Source organism: Lynx rufus, unplaced genomic scaffold, assembly GCF_022079265.1.
Source record: "Lynx rufus isolate CCGP_SWC_20201006 ecotype Redwood Valley unplaced genomic scaffold, mLynRuf1.p SCAF_7, whole genome shotgun sequence".
Lineage (NCBI taxonomy): Eukaryota > Metazoa > Chordata > Mammalia > Carnivora > Felidae > Lynx > Lynx rufus.
In genome coordinates, this window is record NW_025814889.1 from 6713451 (window position 1) to 6736385 (window position 22935).

At 54.9% G+C, this 22935-nt stretch overlaps 1 protein-coding gene across 1 annotated transcript in view; it reads right to left on the bottom strand.

Moving 5' to 3' along the window:
• Positions 1-322: 322 nt before the first annotated feature.
• Positions 323-22935, bottom strand: part of ITIH5 (inter-alpha-trypsin inhibitor heavy chain 5) — an 80118-nt gene continuing 57505 nt past the window's right edge. The window contains exons 8-14 of the mRNA XM_047066835.1: positions 15170-15338; positions 11529-11838; positions 7912-8471; positions 5726-5779; positions 3815-3931; positions 1630-2007; positions 323-651 (exon numbers count right to left, since the gene is read on the bottom strand). Of these exons, the coding sequence (XP_046922791.1) occupies positions 350-651; positions 1630-2007; positions 3815-3931; positions 5726-5779; positions 7912-8471; positions 11529-11838; positions 15170-15338 (1890 nt within the window). The 3' untranslated portion in view covers positions 323-349. The remainder of the gene's footprint in view (positions 652-1629; positions 2008-3814; positions 3932-5725; positions 5780-7911; positions 8472-11528; positions 11839-15169; positions 15339-22935) is intronic.

Consider the following 22935-nt stretch of genomic DNA (forward strand, 5'->3'; position numbering starts at 1 on the left):
ACGTTCCCTCACCGGTTCCCTCACGACGGGCCGTGAGGGGGACAAGCCGGCCGGCCTGATGCGCGCGCGCCGGGCCGACGGGGCGGCGTGACCTTTCTCCTCGGTGCTACCCTCTCTCTCTACCACGGCGGCGGGGGCGGCGGAGGGGAGGACGCAGAAGGAAAGACCACTGTCGCCCCAGCGCCCCGCCCCTACGCTTCTCTCAGGCCGACCTGGGGCCTACGCGCCAGCAGGGGTGGGTCACGGGTGGCAGTCAACCGTCGGGAGGCCGGGCGCGCGCCGGCCACAGGAGCCGCACCGTGGCGTCCCCGCGCGTCCCCGTCGTGCACCCTTTCGTTCGGGCCCGGCGTCAGAGCCCCCCGGACGGTCCCAGGCCGAACGCGGTCTCTGAGTCAAACGGGTGCGCTGCTAGGTAGTCCCGGTACTCGCCGTCCAGCAGCCCGGCCGCGTTGCTCCTGGCGAACCAGCAGTCTACCTGCTCCTCCCCGTTGTAGATCCTCCTCTGCTTCCGGACCACCGGGACCTGGTGCCCTCTCACCTTCAGGACCGTCTCCGGCCCGTCGCCCGCCCTCGGGAGCGGAGGCCGGCCAGGGCCCTCGCTGAGCCCGGCGGGCTCCTGCGTGAGCGTGGCGTCCCGGCTCAGGAACTGACCTAGGAGGACACAAGAAAGCGCCGGGTGTGAGTGGAGTGCAGGCCGCCCTGGGCTGAGGCGCGTCAGTCCCGAGGAGCCCACCGGTGGCGGCCGGCCAGCGCTCGGGGTTACCCGAGGTGGGGGGCGGGGGCGGAGGAGCTCGGAGGCGGGGGGTCTGGCTGACCGCGGTCCGAGGTGGGACCCTCCCGGAAGACTCGCACCTTCTGGTGTCAGCGACGGGGCGCGTGTTGGGAGGGTACGGACGGGGGAGGGGGGCCCCAGGTGGCATTCAGAGCGCCCCCGCCCCCCCCAGTTAACACTGGGAGGCTGCCGGACCACCAGTACAGACGGGGAACCAGAGCTGGAAGGACAGGAGCGGGGGAAGGGCGGGGCATGCCCTCTCCTCCGGCCACAGGCCCCTCCGGACCACGCATTCGGTGGGCAGGGGCCGAGGGTGCCGACGGCAGCCTGTTCGGTCTCCTCCGGAAACACTCGGCAGAGTACCGCAGGTCACGTGAGGGCACGGCCGAGGCCAAAGGAATCCCGGCCTGCGCCCCCGGCCGTCAGGCCGGACCCCACCCGTCCAGCTCCAGTGCCAGGAAATCCTGCTTTCTAACCAGGCCCTGGCGGCGGCCGCCCCGCACTTGTGGGCAGAGGGCGCACGTGGGACCGTGGGCGGAAACCAGAGGACACGGCCTGCCGCCCGGGGCGGGACGGGGGCCTCACGCCCGTGCTGGGCGCGGACTGCCCTCCGCTTGCAACTTCCCGAGTCAGAAGCCAGACCCCGAGAGGATTATCCCCCCAAGTCTCGGCCCGTTCTCCCAGGAGGCCAGTGACAATTCGTTTATGAACCCCTCCCCGTTCCGGAAAGCCGCCAGGAGGCAAGACGTGTGATTTCACGACTGCGCTTCTCACTCAAGCTAAAGGCAAGGGCAACAGGAGCCTCGCTCTGGGACCCTGACGTCTTCGCTCGACCCGGCGTGAGGGCGGCCGCCCACCTAACAGTCCGTGGCAGCTGCTGGACAGGCCTCTGCTGCTGGAGATGTAGAAGCCCAGGTGGTCCCGCTGGTAGGGGGCCGGCTTTTTGTAGAGGTGAATGAGGACGACGAAGGCAATGGTGCCCTGGATGGTGACGGTGACGTTGGCGTTGGCGGACACCGACACCTCCAGCCCGCGGCGCCCCACCACCGCGCTCCGGTTGCACGGGAGGACCAGCCTGTCCCCACCGTCCAGGATGACTCTGCTCGGAGTGATCTCCAGATACGACCGCTCGGGCTTGTTGGCGAGGATGGTGATGGTGCGGAAGTAAGTGCGCTGCTTCTTGTGGCCGCCTGGGGGAGCCGGCGCCCCGATCAGCTCCCCGTTCACCGTCACGCCTCGGAGGCAGAGGGGAGAGGACAAGGGTCAGCGGACCAGCCCACCTTCCAGCCACCTGCACGCGAACATCTGATAGAATCTCCTCCCTCCTCTGGCCTTGACTCTGAATCTCCGGCCCCATGAAGTCTGACTCCCGGGTAGGGAGGGGCCGCTCAGTCCTACCGAGTGAATGAGCGAACGCGTGAATGCGTGAAGGCAGGAAGGTATGAACCTACCTCCCCCATCTTTCCCGTATCTTGGGGTGGGGGCAGCAAAGAGGGGGCGTGGGTCAAGATACCACAGAAGGAGGTGTGCATGTCTGTTTGCCTTTGTCACTGGGTCTGGTTGTAGTGACGAAAGTCCTGCATGGCCCTGACGCCCATTTCCTATCCGCTAGTTTCCGCCGATCCTGATGTGGCGATCCCGTGATGCCACGGGCAGTGTGGGAGAATGTGAAGACTAACATCTTCTCTAGTCCAAAAACTCAGGTTCTGCACCTCCTAGGTGGGTATGCCTGGATAAGTCACTTTAAAAAACAGCCTTGATTATCACATCTATAAAATGGGCATGTAACACAGATCAGATCCCAGGAGGTCGCACACGAATAAGATGTCAACTGCCGTCAAGCTGAACTCCATTCTTTTTTTCCTTCATCATCACTAACACCACGGCGGCTTTCCTAGACTCATGTAGGCCCTAAGGTTCTGCGCTGTCCCAGTGGACAGCTGACAGGAGAGGATTCCACGTGAAGCAGCCAGGCCTGCATGAGATGCTGCCTGGTGAGGGTGTAATTGGCAAGACTCAAAGACTTCTATCTAATGAACTCTTGTCTTGCTCTGCTTTGGTGATAACCTTCCTCTAAATCTTGGCTAGCGGCTCCTTAGACATTCCAGGAGAAAAGTGCCTTCCCTGGGACAAGGGGTAAGGGGGACAGGAGAAATCCCAGCCAGGTACCTCAGCCTCAAGGCTCCAGGCATCACGTTCTGGCGGTTTCCCATCTCAGACACCACGCTGAACACAGGAACGCCAGGAAGGTGGGTGGGTACCTCCTAGGAAGGCGGGTACCTCCGGGGAGGACACAGGCAGGCCCCTATCTCACTGCTGAGCCCGAGTGAGGACAAGCTGACATTTAGCTCGAAGGCTAGGAAACCTCGTGAGAGCACAGGGCGGGGAAGGGGCCCCGGGACCGCACATTATGTAATCACATCGCACGGTCACCCGGCCATGGGACGCTCTGTAACCTAGCCTTCCAGAAACGCATCCCCTCAGAACTGAGAAATGCCACGTAGCCAGCCCTCGGGCACTGTTACCTGCGTGTGACTCGAGAGCCTTTCACACACTGACCTCCTTCACCCAGCCGCTCTACAGACTGAAGGAGATCAGAGCCCTCGTTAGCTCGGTGTTGAGTGCTCACAGAGCTGTGGGCTTCGCATCCGCGTCGCCGAGGAACCGGGAGAGAGGACCGCGGGACTCCAGCCCTCCTGCCGTTCGAGTCCTCGACTGGAAAGTCACGAACTCCACAGGACCCGTTCATTTACCAAACGACTTCAGATCCATTACTGACAACAGCCTGGTGGGGCTGCCCGAGGAAGTACCACTGTCTCCGTGCTACGAGGAGCACGTGTGCCCAAGGCCACGAAAGGAGTCACGTGAGAGCAGCGCTTCCAACCCACGTCGTCGTGACACCGAGCCCCGCACCCAGCCCACTGCCGTCAGTGTGTGGTATGTCCCCTTACACACACACACACACACCCGTCGCAAGGACAGAGGGGGCTGTGATACCTACCTTAACCTTGCCCAGAGGTCACAAGGGAGGGAAGAACTTACCAGAATCCGCGTGATCAGAGACGAGCCTCAGGATGTCCCCCGGCTGCCCGTCGATGTTGAAGCAGACGGTGAGATTGCTCAGAGGGAAATCCACGACAAAATGGGGGTCTCCATCCACTGCCAGGCCGGCAAGAAACAGGACAGATAAAGAAATTTACCGGGTGCTTTCCGCGTGTAAACAGTCCCCGCTGTTTTCTCCGAAGTCAGTCAGTTAGCCTGTCCCTCATCCTCCGTGTCTGTGTGAGGAAGGGGCCAGGCGGCTGAGGCACCAGGGTTACCACGCGTGGAGTCTGTGAACCCAGGTCCCCGAAATCCAGACACGAGGCTTTCGCCACACCGCAAAGATCATTTCCTTTCTCTTTGACCGCCTGCCCCGGGAAGAGACGTGGTGACAGCCCTCCCACTCCTGTGACCACAACGCCACGGCACTGGAGACAGCGACGTACACGGTCCCCAAAGGACAGTGGCAACGGCCAAGCCCGGCGCACGGCGGTGACCAGGAAGGGTGCAGGGTCACTGGGGGTGACAGTGGAAACCCCCACTCTGGGGCACGCCGACTTAAATGCTCTCAAATATTTGCCCACAGATGAGACCACAGAGCGTGGCCGGCCCCTGTTCCTTCCCACTGTCCTCACGGTCACCTCTGCTGAACACGAACAGCCCCGCCTCGTATTGTCCAGACGAAATAGTTCCCGACAGTCCACAGCAATTCTCCTCCCTCATGAGACGGGACAGTTAGTTTCCTTCTAACTTTCATGCCGAACACAACGTGTCTGTGAACTCCTCTCCGTTTTACGTGCACGAACCCGCGTGAGCACATGGTCAGTCTTCTCAAGTCACAAGGAGATTCATGTCCTTGGTATAACTGCTGAAAACCCCTTTGTGTCCCCAGGATGACTCACAAAGGCCCATGGAAGAATCTGGCTCATCTCACCGTGCAGTGACCAAAGCATCCTATGACTATATAAACAGATACAAGGTACTGGTCTTTTACAGATGGGGGGACCCGGGACGCCCATAGCAGGTTAACAGCGCTGTGCATACTTGTGGCACTCCCTAGGTCTGAACACAACCATGTGACAGTTCTTAGAGGGTTTCTTGTGCTCAGGCCACATCACTTCTACTCAAATCATCCGGATCGTTCTACAGGGAAAGACGCTCCTTATTCCAAAAAGGAGAGGAGACGTCTGAACGTCATCACTCCACACGGCATCCAAGAGGGAAGTTCCCTCGCACTCCACAGAGCACATGTGCTTTCAGAAGCGTGCGCTCTCATCCGTCGGAGACGGCACGCACCCCCTCCGCACGGCTAACCTCGGGGACGCTCCCAGCTTTGTGAACCTGCGCGTCCGGCACGATGGCAGCGAGGCGATGACAGAGACTCACCGAGGAAGACGTGTGCCCTTTAAGAATACAACCCTGTCTTTGTGTTGTCTTCCCACCTGGATTTTTATTATAATCCTAGAGAGCCGGCCAAAGGGCATTTCATGGTATTTTTATTTGTCTTTCCCTTCTAAAGCCAAAGATTAAAATAATAATTAGTAGTCACAAACCCTGCTCGGGACACCAGGAGCTGGAACCTGGAGACCCCGGAGGTCTGAAACGAGTACCTTTTAACTCAGTAATGACGGACACGCGCCCCACTGTCCATCCCTCCTGCCCTCAGAGCCGCCGGGCTCCCGGGGCCGTGCTGGCCACGGTGTTCCTGCAGTGGTTTAAGGACCACCCTGTTCCTGGAGCTGCCTCATGCCGCTGCCTTTTGCCAACCATCTGAGGGTTGAATAAAGGCCGTGTTCTAGGTGCCGGCACCATAACTGGCTTTGGGGATGCCCAGTGCCCTGTACCACCCGGTGCCCTGCATGGTACACACCTCAGCCCCCCAGGGACACACGGCCACATTCTGTTCTTTACCTGATGTTTTGGAGACTTTAATTCTTGGGTTGTATGGTTTCTTGAGAGCAGGTCCTAGAAATCAGAAGAAAGAGAACCACCCGTGTTATTAAGGACACGGATGAGGGGAGAGAAAGACAAGAGGTTTGGGGTGAGTGAAATACAGCTTTCAAAGGTGTTCGTGGCGATTTAAAAACATCATCTTTTTTTAAAGAGGGAGCTTGGCCTCACGACACGAGTGTGGGCGTAACACGTGGAGGCTTATTTTAATTTTTTTTCACACTTACTTAGTTTTGAGAGACAAAGAGAGAACATGAGCAGGGGAGCGGCAGAGAGAGAGGGAGACACAGAATCGGAAGCAGGCTCCAGGCTCCGAGCCGTCAGCACAGAGCCCGACGCAGGGCTCGGACTCCTGAACTGTGAGATCATGACCTGAGCCGAATTTGGACGCTTAAACCGACTGAGCCACCCAGATGCCCCTAGGCTTATTTTATTCTTTTGTAAATAGATAATATTCTCTGAAGTTCTACCTAATTCTAATATTAGCTATTCTTCCTAAGACTTCTGCCCATGTAATAGGGGAAAACATTCTATTGTATGTAAGATGCAGTTATGGGGTGGAGGGGAGCAGAGTTGTCTAAGGGTACAGAGTCTCAGATCTGCAAGATGAAACAAAGTTCTGGGGCTACATGAGTCTACTTAACATGACTGAACTGTACAGTTAAAAATGGTTAAGAGGGTAAATTTCATGTTATTTTTTTTGTCACAATTTTAACAAGCATTTAAATACAAAAGTGTAAAAAAAAAAAAAGACAGTTAAGATCCATGTATAATTATAATCTGAACTTTTCCATAAATTTCCAGGTCTACAGACCTCACGGCAGAGGGTGTCTAACATTTGTAGAACACTTACTATGGACCAAACACTTGTACATCTTTCCTTGGAAGCCCTTCAGGGAAATCATTAGTGTCTGTGTTTTACAGGCCAGGGAACAGAAGCCCAGAGAGGGTCAGGAACCTGCCCGGAGCCACACAGCCGAGCCGAAACGGCGGTGTCTGGGTCCTGCCCTCACACTCGCTCTCAACCAGGCCCGGGTGCTTCTCAGAGTTGAGCGCACGAGGGACAGGTGAGGCAGCACTTGTAGGCCCTGGGTTCCTGTCCCCTCCCTCTCTAGGAGATGTGAACTTGGCAGGAATGTAATAATCATGTCGCGCATAAACACCATGCTGTTTGCCGCCGAGTGGGATCACTGAGGACGTTCGCGCTCTGTGTGGGCTGAACTACTTTTCCTTTCCTTTTCTTGTGCTTGTCGCTACGAATTTCCCCCAACAAAACGGCACGAGAGTCAACTCTGCGCTTTCTGTTTGGGCTCTGAGAGACCAGTCGAGGATGAATTGTCTCGAGAAGCGACAACATAGCTCCTCGCGTATGCTCTCAGGACAACAGAAACCATGCATCTGAGAGGAGAGTTCTCTCGCCTTCCACAAAGCCCAGTGCGTGCTCAAAGGAGTTACGTTCTTCCGCTCGGGGCCCGTGTGCTTCCTGTCCGCACGGCTAACCTCTGGGCGCTCACGGCTTGTGAACGTGCACGCCAACACGTAAAATGGCAGGGTCCCGAAGTACCTAAAAATGTAGCAGGGCGGGGGCGCCGGGGTGGGTGGAGTGACCGAGCTAGGGTCACGGTCCCAGGGTCGGGGCATCGAGTCCCGCGTCAGGCTCTGCGCTGTGCACGGAGTCCGCTGAAGATCCTCTCTCTCTCCCTCTCTCTGCAACACCTCCCCACTGGCTCTTTGAAAGTAAACTTTTAAAAAACGTACAAGGGCACTCAAACCGAGTACCGTATCCGTTTATCTGTGTGTTCACCACGCTGCCCCGTGCTGCCTCATCCGTGGCGGGCCCCCGGCGCGCGAGTTACCAACAGACCGACTTCCCCTGGCGGCGTGTCTGGGACAAACGCCACCTCTGCTCTGCAGAGACGCACAGGGTGCATCGACACAAACACGAGGGTTTACCACGGCCTGTGCGGACTGGCGGGCAGGCGGGCGTCCGATTCATACAGACTGTGACACGGGAGGGCGAGGCGGACGGCCCGGGTGTGTACGGGGTGTGACACGGGAGGCCCGGGCGGCCGGCCCAGCTGACGCGGCCCACGGAGGGCTGAGCACGCGCGTCGGCTCCCCACGGCCGCCCCCTCCGGGCGGGTTACCTGGCTGCGGGCTGGCGCCTCGCAGACTCTGCATCACGGGTTCGGGGCCTGCGGCCGCGGACACGCTCTGTGCGTCCTCCGGCTTGTCCGTCTGCAGCCCCGACCTCTTCAAGTGCATGGACGTGACCGGGGTGAGGAAGCGGGAGGCCACGGCCAGGGCCTGCGCCTTCTGCCTCAGCCGCTCCTTGTCCCGCTCGTCGCTGCTGTGCAGCCAGGCGCTCAGCAGCTCCTTCGCGCTCAGGTAGCTCCAGAGCCGCTGCACGTGGTTGGGGCCCCCGGCGCCACCGCCCTCGGGCCTGGCGCTGCCCGCCACGTCGTTCCCCGCCTCCGGGGGCTCCACGGGCACGTCCGCCTTCAGGACGACAAACTTCTTGCTGTTGCTGGCCGTGACTTCCACGTGCAACCGCTCCACCGTCCTGTGGGCCAGCTTCCCGGCGATGACGATCTCCGAGCCGTTGAAGTAGTTGGGGAACAGGGTCCTGGTGACGCGCTCCACCGCGGCGGGGGGGTAATCGATGCGGATGTCGGACAGCAGAGGGGTCCGGATCTCGTCATAGAACCTGCAGCGGAAGGACAGACAGAGTCAGGGCCGCCGTGGCAGCACAGGCCCTGCTTGCCGATGTCGGGGGGAGGGATCTGCTTCTCGGGGCCCTCAGTGCAGCCCTCCCCACAGAGCACTTCCGGCAGGAGGCCAGGCAGAAGCTGCTTGAACACCCCTGGCGACGGAGAACTCACTCTCGCACTGGCTTCCCACCCGCGCTCAACTGCCGTGACGAGGCAGAGGAGCCCTGGGAGTAGACTGCCGCCTCCCTTCCCGCAGCTTCCACCCGCCGATGCCCGTCCCGCCTTCCTTCCAGCAGCTTCCACCCGCCGATGCCCGTCCCGCCTCCCTTCCCGCAGCTTCCACCCGCCGATGCCCGTCCCGCCTTCCTTCCAGCAGCTTCCACCCGCCGATGCCCGTCCCGCCTTCCTTCCAGCAGCTTCCACCCGCTGATGCCCGTCCCGCCTTCCTTCCAGCAGCTTCCACCCGCTGATGCCCATCCTGCCTCCCTTCCAGCAGCTTCCACCCGCCGATGCCCATCCCGCCTCCCTTCCCGCAGCTTCCACCCGCCGATGCCCGTCCCGCCTCCCTTCCAGCAGCTTCCACCCGCCGATGCCCGTCCCGCCTCCCTTCCCGCAGCTTCCACCCGCCGATGCCCGTCCCGCCTTCCTTCCAGCAGCTTCCACCCGCCGATGCCCATCCCGCCTCCCTTCCCGCAGCTTCCACCCGCCGATGCCCGTCCCGCCTCCCTTCCCGCAGCTTCCACCCGCCGATGCCCGTCCCGCCTCCCTTCCCGCAGCTTCCACCCGCCGATGCCCGTCCCGCCTTCCTTCCAGCAGCTTCCACCCGCCGATGCCCGTCCCGCCTTCCTTCCAGCAGCTTCCACCCGCTGATGCCCGTCCCGCCTTCCTTCCAGCAGCTTCCACCCGCCGATGCCCATCCCGCCTCCCTTCCAGCAGCTTCCACCCGCCGATGCCCATCCCGCCTCCCTTCCCGCAGCTTCCACCTGCCGATGCCCGTCCCGCCTCCCTTCCCGCAGCTTCCACCCACGATGCCCGTCCCGCCTTCCTTCCAGCAGCTTCCACCCGCGATGCCCGTACCACTGCTACAGCAACACCATGTGTACGATCTGATCTAACTCCCCTTCCGCACTCAGATGCTTGACAAACGGCCGTGAAGGGTGCGACTGCCGTGTGCTCCTGTTCCTGTGCACCTCACCCCTCCCCCGGTTTCAGGACTATCGTCAACGGGATAGGATTTCAAGAATCCCCAGCTGAGGGACCTTGGGGTAACTTCCCTCTGTACACACCCACGCTTCTCAAAGGGCCTCTTAAAACCCGGTTCCTTAGAACCCGGCACATATTCCGGATGCACCCTAACCGGCCCGCTCTCCTGGAGAAATCACCTTGACGCTGACACTAGGCTGGCATGTAACGGATGCCGCATTCGCTTGCCTTAGCTTTTCTCCTGGTTGTTACATGGCTGCTTTTTGCTGAGTAAAGGGACAGTCAAAAACCTCCTCCCAAAGATCTAGAGAGCAGAGGCGGTGGAGGCCATCTTAGCCACTTCCCGGCTGTGTGTCTTGGGACATGTGACTTACCCTCTCTGAACCGCAGTTTCTTCCTCTCCATGGTTGCCACGTTGAAGTAACTGCTTTGGTAGACTACTGCCCCCTCGAGCCCATTCTCCTTTTTTCATAACTGAGTTCTAACCATCCAGCTCTAAAGTACATCTCTCAGCCTCTACTGTGGCCAAACACGGCCATGTTCTCACCAACGGAACAGGAGGAGGAGCGATCAATACAACTTTTGGAATGCTTGCTTAAAATACAATGGCTTTCTCTGGCTTTCTTTTCTCTCTCCCTCTTTGGGGCTGGAATACAGAAGTGACAGTGACCTCATCTCAGGGTTGCAGCTAAAGATGAACCGAAGGGAAGGACCTGGGGTCTCCGAATGACTTCATGGAGCGAGTCCAGTGTCCCAGATATCACAGGAGAGAGCCACCTGCGTGGTTGCTTAGCTTAGACCCTAATACACCTACTCCTTGGCTTTCTGGGAGGATCGCAGGACGTAACGGATGCAGGAAAGCCTGGCACACCGTAAGTCCTCGAGAAATGCTGGGCACTGATACTGTCTTGGTGACAGGGCAGCGCAGCTGATGTTGCCACGTGATTGCTTTTGCTCGTGAACACGCTATTAAATCTTAGCCCTGGTATACAATGCCCTAGATTCCCCCTCTCTGAATGTAGTTGTGAATAATTTTGAAAATATGGGAAGCAAATCTGTGTTTGTATTTAAATGTTTTGATGGAAATGCCGGTGGGGGGGGGAATGGTGACTAGCCCCTTACCAAGAACCCACCTTCACTGCCCACCTTACAGACCTCCAGTTAGACTGGTCACTGGTGAACGTTCCTTGAATGTGGCTATCGAACAGCTGTAAATCTACCGAAACCTCACTTTCCTTTGAGCTCCCTGCTATATGCGAAGACGATCCAAGGACACGATGTGGAACTGAGAGTCAGTACTCTCTCAAATCAACAGCAAAGTCGTACCCCGGGTGTGGCCGTGTGGCATCGGAGGGAAGGCTCCGGGCGTAATTAGAAGACCTAAGGCCTAGTTCTTCCTCCACCTCAAGAAAATAAGCGTGTCACTGGCCAGTCTTCACCAGCTCACAAAAAGGAGACAGCGGGACCTCTCCTGCTTACGCCACCTGTGAACTCACAGCAAATACGCAAGCGTGCTGGTCCCCTGGCGAGGACACGAGAAAAGGCAAGAACGGAGCCGCAACCACGAGAGCGGACTGAACACCTAACGTGCAACAGCCATCCCGCCAACAGTCCGCACGGTTTTCTCACTAAACTCTGTCAGCCGGCCGTACCCCTCACGTCACAGACGAGGAAACGGGGCGCAGACTGGCTCGAATCGTGCCTAGAGTCACAAAGCAGGGCCAGGACCTGAACCCGGATCGACCTGGTTTAAAAACCCCTTCCGACGTCACCCAGTGTGATGGGTTCCGGCCAGACGGCCCCGCACCCCCTTCTGAGAGCCTGAGTCTCACTCTCCAGCGCGGACGGACCCGATGAGCTGTGAGCCCGCGTCGTCCTCCTCGAGAACGTGCCGGGTGAGGCCGCAGTTCTCCAGCGACAGTTTCTCCAGCAGCTTGAAGTCCACGTCGTTCCCGATGCCAATGGTAAAGATGCAGATCTGGCCCCGGGCGGCCTCCCTGGTGTTGTTGAGGATCCTGAGGGTGTGGGTCTCCCCGACGGTGGGTTTCCCGTCGGTCAGGAAGATGACGAGGGACACGCTGCGGTCTCCGACGTCGTCGTGAGCCACGTAGTCAGTGAGCAGCCTGATGGCCCTCTGCAGCGCCCCGTTGATGTCCGTGCCTGGGGAACAGCAAAACAGGCCGGCTCAAGCCCTCGTGCTGCACACATGCACGGTCAGGCACGGACACCCCGCCACGTTCAGGCGTTAGCAGGAGTACGTGCGTGGGAGGGGGTCACCCGCACAGGCGGGTGATGTCAGCTTACACAGCGTGTCTGGACACTCGCCAGCGTTTGCCGAATGGACGGAAGCGGCACGGGACTATCCCCCCGTACAGAACTCCCGAACGTATGCTGGGGAAGGCGCCTTGGCTCGAGCCCCTCACTACCTAAGCATCGACGGCTCCCACTCCTTTCCTGGGAAGAGCTCTGTAAAGGGCAACCCCAAAGGGGTCGGGTACAGGAGTTTGGAGGGAGGGCGAGTCCCACAGGGAAAGAAAGGGCAGCTGGGGAAGGCCTCTGCTGCCTCTCCTTTCTCTGCTTCCCGCCCCTTCGGGTTACCTCTGCCTATCGGAACCCCCACAAGGCAGAGGCTTTAAAGTTTATGCCTCCCGTCCCCACCTCTGCCCCTGCCGTTTCCCCTTCGCACAGCTTGTCGCCAGCAGCTCCATCAAAAGCCAGGGACAGTGTCTGTGGCGGGTGCCGGAAAGGTATGTGCTTGCTGGATGGAGAGACGGGTGGTTGGTTGGTGGAGGTGGGCACGGCCCCGAGATGAGCCTTCTGGATTAGCTAAGAATTTCATTCGGTGGCTACTGTTCTACAACCACCCAGGAAGACTGAGTGAGAACACGTATTTCTGCCCCCTGACTCCAGGGGGGTTGTTTTTCTTTTTCTTTTTTTCAATGTTTATTTATTTTTGAGAGACGGAGACAGAACACAAGCAGGGGAGGGGCAGAGAGGGGGAGACATAGAATCTAAAGTAGACTCTAGGAGGGGGCTCGACGTGGGGCTTGAACTCATGAACCATGAGATCACGACCTGAGCCAAAGTCAGATGCTTAACCAACTGAGCCACCGAGGTGCCCCTCAGTGGGTTTTTTTTTTTCTTAATGACTTCGCTGAGATGAAATTTATGTACCAAAAACCTTACCCGCTTTCGGTACACAATGAATTACTTTCAGTAAATGTACAAAGCGGTGTACCCATCATCCCCGCAATCAATCACCCTCACCGGAGGGATTTTTAACTACCTGCAAAATGTACCATGTTTCAGTGAACCACATAATTTCCCCCCATTGCTTCACATTCTCCAGAATTTCTGGCTAAAAGAAAAACAAAACAATCAAACAAACAAAAACAATACCCGTCTGTGTCCGTGCAAACACACTGATAATTCTAAGATGCACACCGAGTCTGAAGATAAGGGAAAGTTACAGCTGAAATAGTATTTAGCATTTCTTTGGGCTCATTAACATGCCTTTCTGGAAGCCCAGCTTACTTTCACCTGGCCTCTGGATATATGGCCCTGGAAGAAAAGGCAGGTGTTTATTTTCCCTTTAATCTAGAACCTGGCAATGGTGCCCCACCTTTCATTCCACCTTAAGGCCAAGGAGCCCAGGCAAACGGATGCACTTAGCTTTTCTAATACCAGCACCAAAAGCACAGCAGGGCCTGAACCAAACCCATGCTAAGATGGGGGGGGGCATCTCCTGCACTCTTAAGAACGGGGAGGCTCCCTCCACCAGTGGGGGGGCCCCACAGAGCTGCCCCAGCCCTCCCCCTGACAGCCCACCCAGGTCATCAGAGGACCCACGTGCACCAGCAAGAGGGACTACTTGGGTGAAATCGGCCACGTCTGACACGAAAGAGACCCTCCTGTGTGCCAGCCACTGTTCTCGGCACTTCACATATTTTAACTGATCTCATCCTGATCACAATCCCATTACTGTCCCCATTTTAGAGGAGGAAACTCCGGTGCAGACACATCAAATGGCTCGGACACGGTGGGGCTGGCTTCAGAACCTATGTTCCTGATCCTGACGTCCCCGCTTCTTTGAGAGGAACAGATTAATCTTCTGTTCACCTATAGAGGTTGGGGTGATGGCCGCATGGAGAAAAAATACAGGAGACCAATAAGGTTTCTAAGGTGTGGACTCCAGAAGGACATAATACACATCAGCTGTCTCCTAAAGTTTTATCCCCACACCCTCTGCCAACACACACACGCGCGCGCACACACACACACACACACACACACATCCCATTCTGATAGTGAGTAGTGCCACTGAAATACATTCAATTGAGCAAATACTCGTTGAGCACGAGCTGTATGTCAGGAGCTACGCTGGGAACCAGGGGCCATGCAAAGATGAAGAGTTTCTTCCCTCAAGGACTTGACTTGAGTCTCGTCAACTTCCTGCCGTGTTATTAAATCCGATCTTTTCTCTCTCCCATCAACCCGTCAAGCAGTCCCCATATCACACGGCTGTGGAGGCAGTAGGAAGTCCCACTGCAAAGTCAAAGTCCCATCCAAGCAAGATCAAGTTCCAAACAAAGTTTGTTTGGGGAATCAGAGCTCTGTCTTGGATAGAAAATAATACATATCGAAAGATGAAGATAGAAAATAATACACATACGAAAGATAAAAAAACGTCAGAAGAAAACTGAACTAAGCAGGTTCCCCAATAACCAAAACAGAATTAACCGAGACAATCACCCCAGAAGAAGGTGTCTCTGCAAAGGCCCTTTTCAGAAAGCGGGGGAGGGAGTCGGGATGAGTTTTCATAAACACCCCAATACTGAGCGCCGGTCATGTGCCCCCTGTGCTAGGGACAGACACGCCAGCGAGAGTGAGCCCCAGTCCTGAGCCGAAGGAACGGGCATCGAGCACAGCTGGGTAACGTACTGTCCCGATCCTCCTATCTCCTTAAATCCTGTATGACCGTCTCCGTCCTCCGCACTCTTGCCTGCGCCCCGTGCCCGAGCCCAGTGTGCAAGACTCAGAGCTCGTCACGCTCCGCGTGCACAGCATCTCCCAGGCCGCCTGGGCCCTGTGCTCTTCTCGCTGGCACAGACTCGCCAACGGGGCTGTCCCGCTGACGCTGCTAACGTTCAGGCACACAAAACACGGAACCATTTCTTTGACTCGGATTCCCCACCCGAGAGCAATGCACAAAAACGGCTTCGTTGTTCGGCTCCGTGAGATAAACCAGGAAAGGCTCCAAAACCTATCGAGTATTTCCCCCCTAACCTACTTGACCATCTTACTCCGGGCCTGGAAGACGAGAACTTACAGACTTGGTGTTCAGAGAAACGTAAGCTTCTGGGAAAGCGCTCACCTTTATCTCCTTTCCTGTGATCAGCTTTGGCTTTCAAATCCTTGCCTCTTGGCAGAAAATTAGCTACTCACTTATTATCACGTCGAAGCCAGCGTGGAAACAAGGACTCGCATTTACCTCCGCTGGGCGACATGTGGTGGATATACACTTTGCCGTCGCGGACGTTGTCGGGGGTAACTGACACCAGATGGTCTTTCCACACTTTGATGCGGTTGGAAAAGCCGATGATATTGAAATGATCCTGGGGTCGGAGGTCGTGGAGAATCGTGAACAGGGCATCCTTGGTCTGAACAAAGACAGAAGCAAAACCAGTCACATCTGATCGCCCGGGTCCTCGCGTCTCCTGGCTCGGAAACTGCACGCCAGGAACAATCCCGGGGTTAAAATTAAGTGCCTACGATGTGGAGGGACTTGGGTAAATGTCGAGCAGCTTGGTCACCTAACTGGGAAAAACTGGCATCAACGTGTCACAATGTTCTACGAGACACAGATGTGTGTTTAATATATGAAATGTCACACACTGCTGCGAGTCATGCTATGTCAGGCCTCCGTATTTTCACAGCGGCCGTTCTCTTGACCCGGAAGGTTCTTTTCCTCTGTCTTATGCCCATTTGTTACCTGACAGGCTCCTAGTCATTCTTCAAAACCCAGCTAATGTGCTCTATCCTCCATCTGAAACATTTCCTCCTTCTTCCAAAGAGAACCGATCCTCTCTCTTCTAGGCTAGCGCTGCACTCAAAATACTCGTGGGGTGCGTAATTACCCAGTCGTGATTGTCTGCTTCGTATCTGTGTCCCTTACTGTCTTGTAAGCTCTTGGTAGGGAGGTCCCATTCATCTTCATATCGCCCCATGGGCGGGAGAGTTCCCAACACACGGGGGGGGGGGCATACGTGGAAGTTCAGCGGAGACATGCATGCAGAAACATTTTATGAACCATAAGACTAAAGGTATATATAATTAATACCCTAAGAACTTAAAAGAGAATGCAAACATAGGGCCGCAGTGAGGTGAGAGGGCTTCACGGAGGAGGGGCAAGATGAGGGCAAAGGAAGTGGGTGGGCTGAAAGACTAGGAAGGGCATTCTGGAAAGCAGCGAGGACAAGTGAGCTGAATGAGTAAACAGAGGGAGAGCAAGGGAGAGGTGTGGAATACAAAATACCGTTGCCGATACAAATGAAGTCGGACAGACACCCCCCTTCATCTCTGGGACCCACAGAAAGAGAACACCAAGAAGGATGGGGTGTAGGACACACAGAGCTGACAGTGTTCGAGTAAAAATAAATCAGATAGTTACAATAACCAGATGTGGGTGGAGGGCCCTAAGTGTTGCCACGGACGGTGTGAGGCAGGAAGCTGGCAGAGCTCAGACTCCTCACCCTTCCTTCCACGTAGAGCCAACGCCACCCCCAGCGTGAGCATCGGATGGCCTGGCAGTCTAGACCTCCGGGACGCCCGGAGGCCCACAGCTGCGCGGTGACGGGACCGCGGGCACTGTTGTCCCTGAGACAGCCCCGCCGGCCGCTCGGCTGGAAGGCAGGCACCTGGACAAACTCGCACGCTCCCCAGAGTGCGGAGCCGGCCAGGCGCCACAGGGCGCGGGTGTGGACAAGGGGCAGCTCCTGGGAACACCACGGCTTGTTCAGCGGCCAGCATCCTCGGGGATCCTTAAATAGTGCGCTGGAGACCTCGGCAGGGGCCCGCCCGGCTCCTCTGTGCCAACTCCCCTCCCCCGGCCCCCGATGGATACTCTGCTTTAGGAATAGTCGCTCCAGCCTCTTCCCCCTCCTCCGCTTGACTCGGCGGCTACAGGTTTCTTGTGACCTTGTAAGGCCACAGCTGCAGCTCGCTTATCCTCACATGCACCCGGGGAGGCGGGCCGGCGGGCTCCAACGGCCGCCTTTCCAGTTGCCCCGGGGACCGGCCGGACGGCCTCCCGCCCCTCGTCCCGGGAGGCCCGGATGGAAGCTGCCACCGTCTACAGCCAGCTCCTTCCGTTAACTCTTTGCGGCCGCGGCCCCCCTCCCCGTGTGGCCAATGACGCTGGGAGCTCTGCATTCTTGGAGGGCTTGAAAGGCAGGCGGAAGGGGAGCGTCCAGAAAGAAGAGTGAGCGCGAGTGGACTTCAGCTGACATTTCTGCACGCTCTGTTTACGAGCCGAACGTGAACACAAACCTTGTCAGACCTTCCAAGAGTACAGTCCAGAGAACTAAGCACATTCCAGGAAGATCAGAGGAGGCCCAGAACGGCACAGAATGCACGGTCCAAGCTTGCTTGAAGGCCTCAACTCCCCTGAAGGCAAAGCTGTGTCACGTGAGGGGCTGGCCTAAAACCCTTAAGAGACTGGAAGGTGACAAGGAAGACGACCCGTAGACGCTTCCAGTGCAGGTGGGCAGATGACGACGGTTCCCACCGGGGCCCCGGCACCCTCGCCAATTAGTGTGACCGACGGGAGAAGACACTGATATCCCAGCCTGCCGTGTTCCTTGGCCTTCTTCCCTGTCCCCAGAGCTCCACTCGGTGCCCTTGTGCCCTAGAGAGAAGCCTGTCTGCTCGAGACCAGTCACTCCAAACACAGCGCTGGGAGTGACGATGCCCTCGCTGAACAGGTGACCACAGGACACCATGCAAATGTCTTCCCCGGAGACGTTTAAAATAAGCACATACGACATGTGCACAGAGTGTCTGTGGAGGTTAACACAATCGGTGGCTGGGTCTGGTTAGCGAGGGAGGCTAACTGTCCGACACTGGAAAGTTACACTGAGCCTTTGGGGTCCCGATAACACTTCCAGGAAGCCACCATCGTCCACGTTTACTTCCTGGGACAAGGACAGGCCTTCTCTGTGAAGACGGGTTCAGGTCACTGTATCCAGCCACCAGGTGGTGAGCCTGCTGGGGAGGAATCAGGAGAGGGGGCGGTTGGGAAGAGGCAGGAAAACCATACCCCTTGCGGAGGGAAAGAAACCTAAGGAACAGCGGGGGATCTGGCTGCGGAAGAAAGCAGAGTTCTTAAAGAGGCCAGCCGGCAGCAGAGACAGTGGGCCAGCTCTGGGGCCGCGAATCGGTTCCTAGAGGCCCCAGCCCACGGACGACAGGCACCCGCACAGTCCCTGCAGACGCGGCTCTGCAAACGTCACCAGAACATTCCAGAGGGCTTTCGGACTGAAGAGAGATGAAAGGTGCACAGATACAACTAATAAAATAAAAGGATGTCTCTCTTACTGTCCAGGCAGTGAAGAAGTACCTTGGCCGGCAAGGTCATTAACGATGGCTTTGTATAATCCTAGCTATCTGGAACCACGATGGATGGGGACTGCTTTCCGCTTGAGCCTGTTTTATGGAGATGAATTCCTCTTCTTACACTCCTTGGGTTAAAAGAAGGAAGACATATTTCCCTTGGAAACAATGCCTTAGAAGTTAATTCCAGCTCTGCCGTAGGGTTACCATTAAGTCTTGTAGTCCCTGTCCTTAAAGTTAAGTACCTTCGGGAACAAGGTGGATATAAGTAACTACAAATAAAACTCTCTGCTTCAGATTCTCCATTCATTCAGTGTGGTTGGCTACGGTCCCCCTGTTCTAGTGGATCTTCAGGAAGGAAGCGATTACGGTACCCTCTGATGGCGTCTGTCGAACGGGCAGGACTGGGTCCCTGGAGTTCGAGCACGCCGCCCCTCGGGAGGGGAGTGTCCAGGAGGCAGCTCTGCCCCGTGCACGTCGGGCCCTGCATTAAACCAGGGCCAGCGATGGGAACGTCCTCTCCCCCTTCCCTGCGAAACGGAACCCTAGCAGCTGCAGGCGCTCGGCAGAACCCTCGAGGGGGTGAGCGTCCGCTGGGCTAACTACCGCGCCGAGAATGACCGTTCAGCATTTCACAAGCAGGGAAGCGTCGTATGGTGAGACCCTCAGAGTGAAATGTCAGTGAGGCCATGACAAACACAGCTGCCTGCCCCCTCCCAGCTACCATTGCCATCAGGGTTCCCGACGATGCCGCTTCTCTCAAATATTTCTGTGTCTGTGCCAGACCACACTCGACAGGAACCAGCGGACACAAACGGCTTTTGTACCACAAAGTCTGGGTTGTTGGGCGTAATAGGAGGGGAGCCATGACATCATGGGTGAAATCCAAGTTCAAGGGTGTTAGATATTAGTCCTTGTATGTTTCCAGCAGAACGGTCACACTGTTCTCCTAAGCAGTGCCCTCACTTCCTCATACTGAGAAGTTTACCAAGACGTCAGCGTTCTTTCATTTTTCCACGTGGTCCTTTTCAATGAACCCAAGAGAAAAATCGCCTCTGATGGACAGCTTAAAATAATCCCGCAAAGAAACGTAAGCCCGCCTCACGTCTGAGTGGGGCCCCGAACAAAAATCAAGAACAGACACACACCAGGGAAACAGCCCTGTTTCTGAAAGAGAGTCCCCGGAAGCGGACGACGTCCACTATAAACTGAGGCCGTGTGTCCGCCTTCTCCCTTCCCCAGGGGGGTCCATACAGGTAACGGGGAGAAGGAGCAAAGCCAATTTATACTGTGCTCCTGTTAGCCTGCAGTCCTTCTTGACGCCAGCAGGGGGACGGCCTCATTGCCCACGGCGTCCCCTGGCAGTCCGTCCCCACAGTCCTTCTACCATTCTACGCAAAAAAGTCTGTGACCCCAGCAACGTCTGCAACACCAGATCGCCACCGCAGCATTAAAGTGCGTGTCCAGGCCCGAAACGGGGGGACTGGATACGTCCGCCATCCCAGAATCTCTGTGCTCACGCCACAGGCTTCCACGCAGGACGCTGTCCCAAGTCTCCCTGGAGTCACGGTCACGGTTCAAGACCGCAGCAGCCCCAGCGTGCCAACAGATGCTGCGGTCCATGGGGATCAGCTATGCTTCAGCGGGACTATTTCAAGACCGTGGTATTTCAAGATGACGAGAACGTAATCCACAAGAGGCAACAGAACCCTATATTTTTAGACACTGCAAGTCTTCCAATAATTTAAAGGAAAGTTTTGAAATCTTATTGTGACTGACCCACCAAATTATCAGGTTTTTTAAAATCCCAACTTCAGGAGCAAGGCAATAAATGGGGTGAGAGAGACTGTTTCTTCGTAACATAATTCATGCCTATATCATTGTTACATTTAAAAACAAAAATCTAGCCACAGACTGGTTTCAGAGAAGAAACCAAAACATTAAAAAACAACATTACCCCACTGACTACGGTTAAGGCGCCTCAAGAGGTTCTGTAAGCTCATAAAGGAAATCTGTGATAACACAATGCCTCTTGCAAGACCGCCTCTCTGCCACAGTATTTCCTAAAATGAACCTCATTGTATAGTTTACATTTTAAAATTATTAACTGTAATACCAGAACCAGAGGGTCGAAAAAAAGTGTCTCTCAGATTTGAGGAATCTTGTTGAAAAAAAACTAAAACTATTTTTCTATTGGCTGAAATGTTCCTTATGGAAAGAGCAGAGACTAAGAAGTCTGCTTTACATAAATGGAAAACTTGGAATAGAAGTCATCACGCCTTCCAGTACTTGAAACAACAGATGTTGGTGAGGATGCAGAGAAAGGGGAACCCTTTGGTGCCGTGGTGGGAATGCAAACTGGTGCAGCGGCTCTGGAGAAGAGTATGGAAGTTCCGCAAAAAATCAAAAATAGAGCTACTCTAGGATCGAGCAATTGTACTAGTAGGTATTTACCCAAAGGATACAAAAATGCTGATTCGAAGGGGCACAGGCACCCCAGTGTTTACAGCAGTGCCATCAACAATAGCCAAATTATGGAAAGAGCCCAAATGTCCACCATCTAATGAATGGATAAAGAAGATGGGGTTTATACACAATGGAATTTTACTCGGCAACCAAAAAGGATGAATACCTGCCATTTGCAACAACGTGGACGGAACTAGAGGTATTACGCTAAGAGAAATTAGTTAGTCAGAGAAAGGTAAGTATCATAAGATTTCACTCATATGTGGAATTTAAGAAACAACACAGATGAACATAGGGGAAGGGAAGGAAAAATAAGATAAAAACAGAGAGGGAGACAAACCATAAGAGACTCTTAAATACAGAGAACAAATGAAGGGTTGCTGGAGGGGGCGCTGGGTTGGGGGATGGCTAAATGGGTGATGGGCATTAAGGAGGGCACTTGTTGGCATGAGCACTGGATATTATATGTAAGTGGTGAATCATTAAATTCTACTCCTGAAACCATTACTATACTATATGTTAACTAGCTTGGATTTAAAAAAAAATTTTTTTAATGTTTTATTTATTTTTGAAAGAGAGAGAGAGACAGAGTGCAAGCGGGGGAAGGGCAGAGAGAGAGGGAGACACAGAATCCGAAGCAGGCTCCAGGCTCCGAGCTGACAGCACAGAGCCCAAGGCGGGGCTTGAACTCACGAACCGTGAGATCATGACCTGAGCTGAAGTCGATGCTTAACCGACTGAGCCACCCAGGCGCCCCTAACTAGCTTGGATTTAAATAAAAAAATTTTTTAAAGTTCAGTAAATGCTAAATATGAACTTGAAATTTCACCTAGAAGCAAATGTAGAAAACGTTATTTCTTTGGTCTCTACAATGTAATGTTCATGCTAGAATGAAGAGAATATTTGAATTAAGCAAAAGCGTAAGGCTCCTATATTTAAAAATGTATTGTGTTATGTTATATAATCTCCTTTACTGTTTGACTTCTCACTTCAAATGCTCTTTCTATGCAGTATTGCACTAGACTCCGTTAGATTACCTAATTACTTCTGTGTTTACCCAAGCTGTGTAAAACTATAAGATTGTGGTTATTTCATAGGTAGAGAAAGGCCCGTTCTTAGCCTAAATATCATTATTCCTTCAGGCCTGGATCTAAGAGAAAATGATTGCTAAACACCAAATTCTGTCTAAATTCAGCCTTAACCAAAAAAAAAAAAAAATCTGAATAGGTTTAGATATTAGAACATCTTTGTGATGTAAGCATAACTACACTTCCCAAGTCTTTCGTGTTTGAATAACATTAATCTAACTTGAGAAGCAAATGGTCTCTCATGTTAATGCTCTGGCTAATGTTAAGATTCATCACCTAATGTTTTGACTCTTTTTGACAAATATAGGAAACATTTGCCTAATAATGTCATTGTACATTCTTCTAAAAAGGCTCCCTGCCAATAACATTAACATCTTTGATTCTTTAGACATTAATCACATCCATTTTTCACGCTAGATGTGTAAACAACTAACTCAAGACTCAAAACAGATTATGTGTTCGCTCCTCTTTGCGTGGTGGATACTCGGTCGGGATTTGTTCTCGTTGTTGATCCCTCACTCTGGCCAAGGATGGAGCTGAACCACTTCCATTTGTAGGCTCCTGCTCTAACAGGAAGTAAGAGATACTGACCATGAGATGTCCACCTCCGTTTACACGTCTCCTTTGTAACTGGTGTCCTTCCATCCATGTTCTGACACACCTACTGACTGCCCTGATTGAGTTCTTCGTCCCCAGGGCCTGGTCTAACTTCTTAAGTTTACACTGCCCAACTGCGTATCTGGATTCTGGAGCCCTGTTTCGTTCTAGAATCTCGTGGTGTCTGACTCACTGAGTGCCCTTTGACCCAGTCAGCCCTCTCCTGACGTGTCAGTTCTCATGCCCATCGCCAGGGCATAGGTCCACCCTATGCCACCTGCTATAAACCTCCTGGGATGTGCCTTGACGAGCATTTAAGAACCAAAAGATTGGAGAGGCTGCGAAAAAGCCATGCTAAATATGGAATAGTGGAACGGCTAGCAAGTAACCACAACACAGCAGCACGTGTAGATGGTACGTACAAGAAGATATTCGGAGGAAGTGGAGTCACCCCCCCGGCAGGCAGGGGCAGTGATGACGTCCCTGTGTCTCTTTC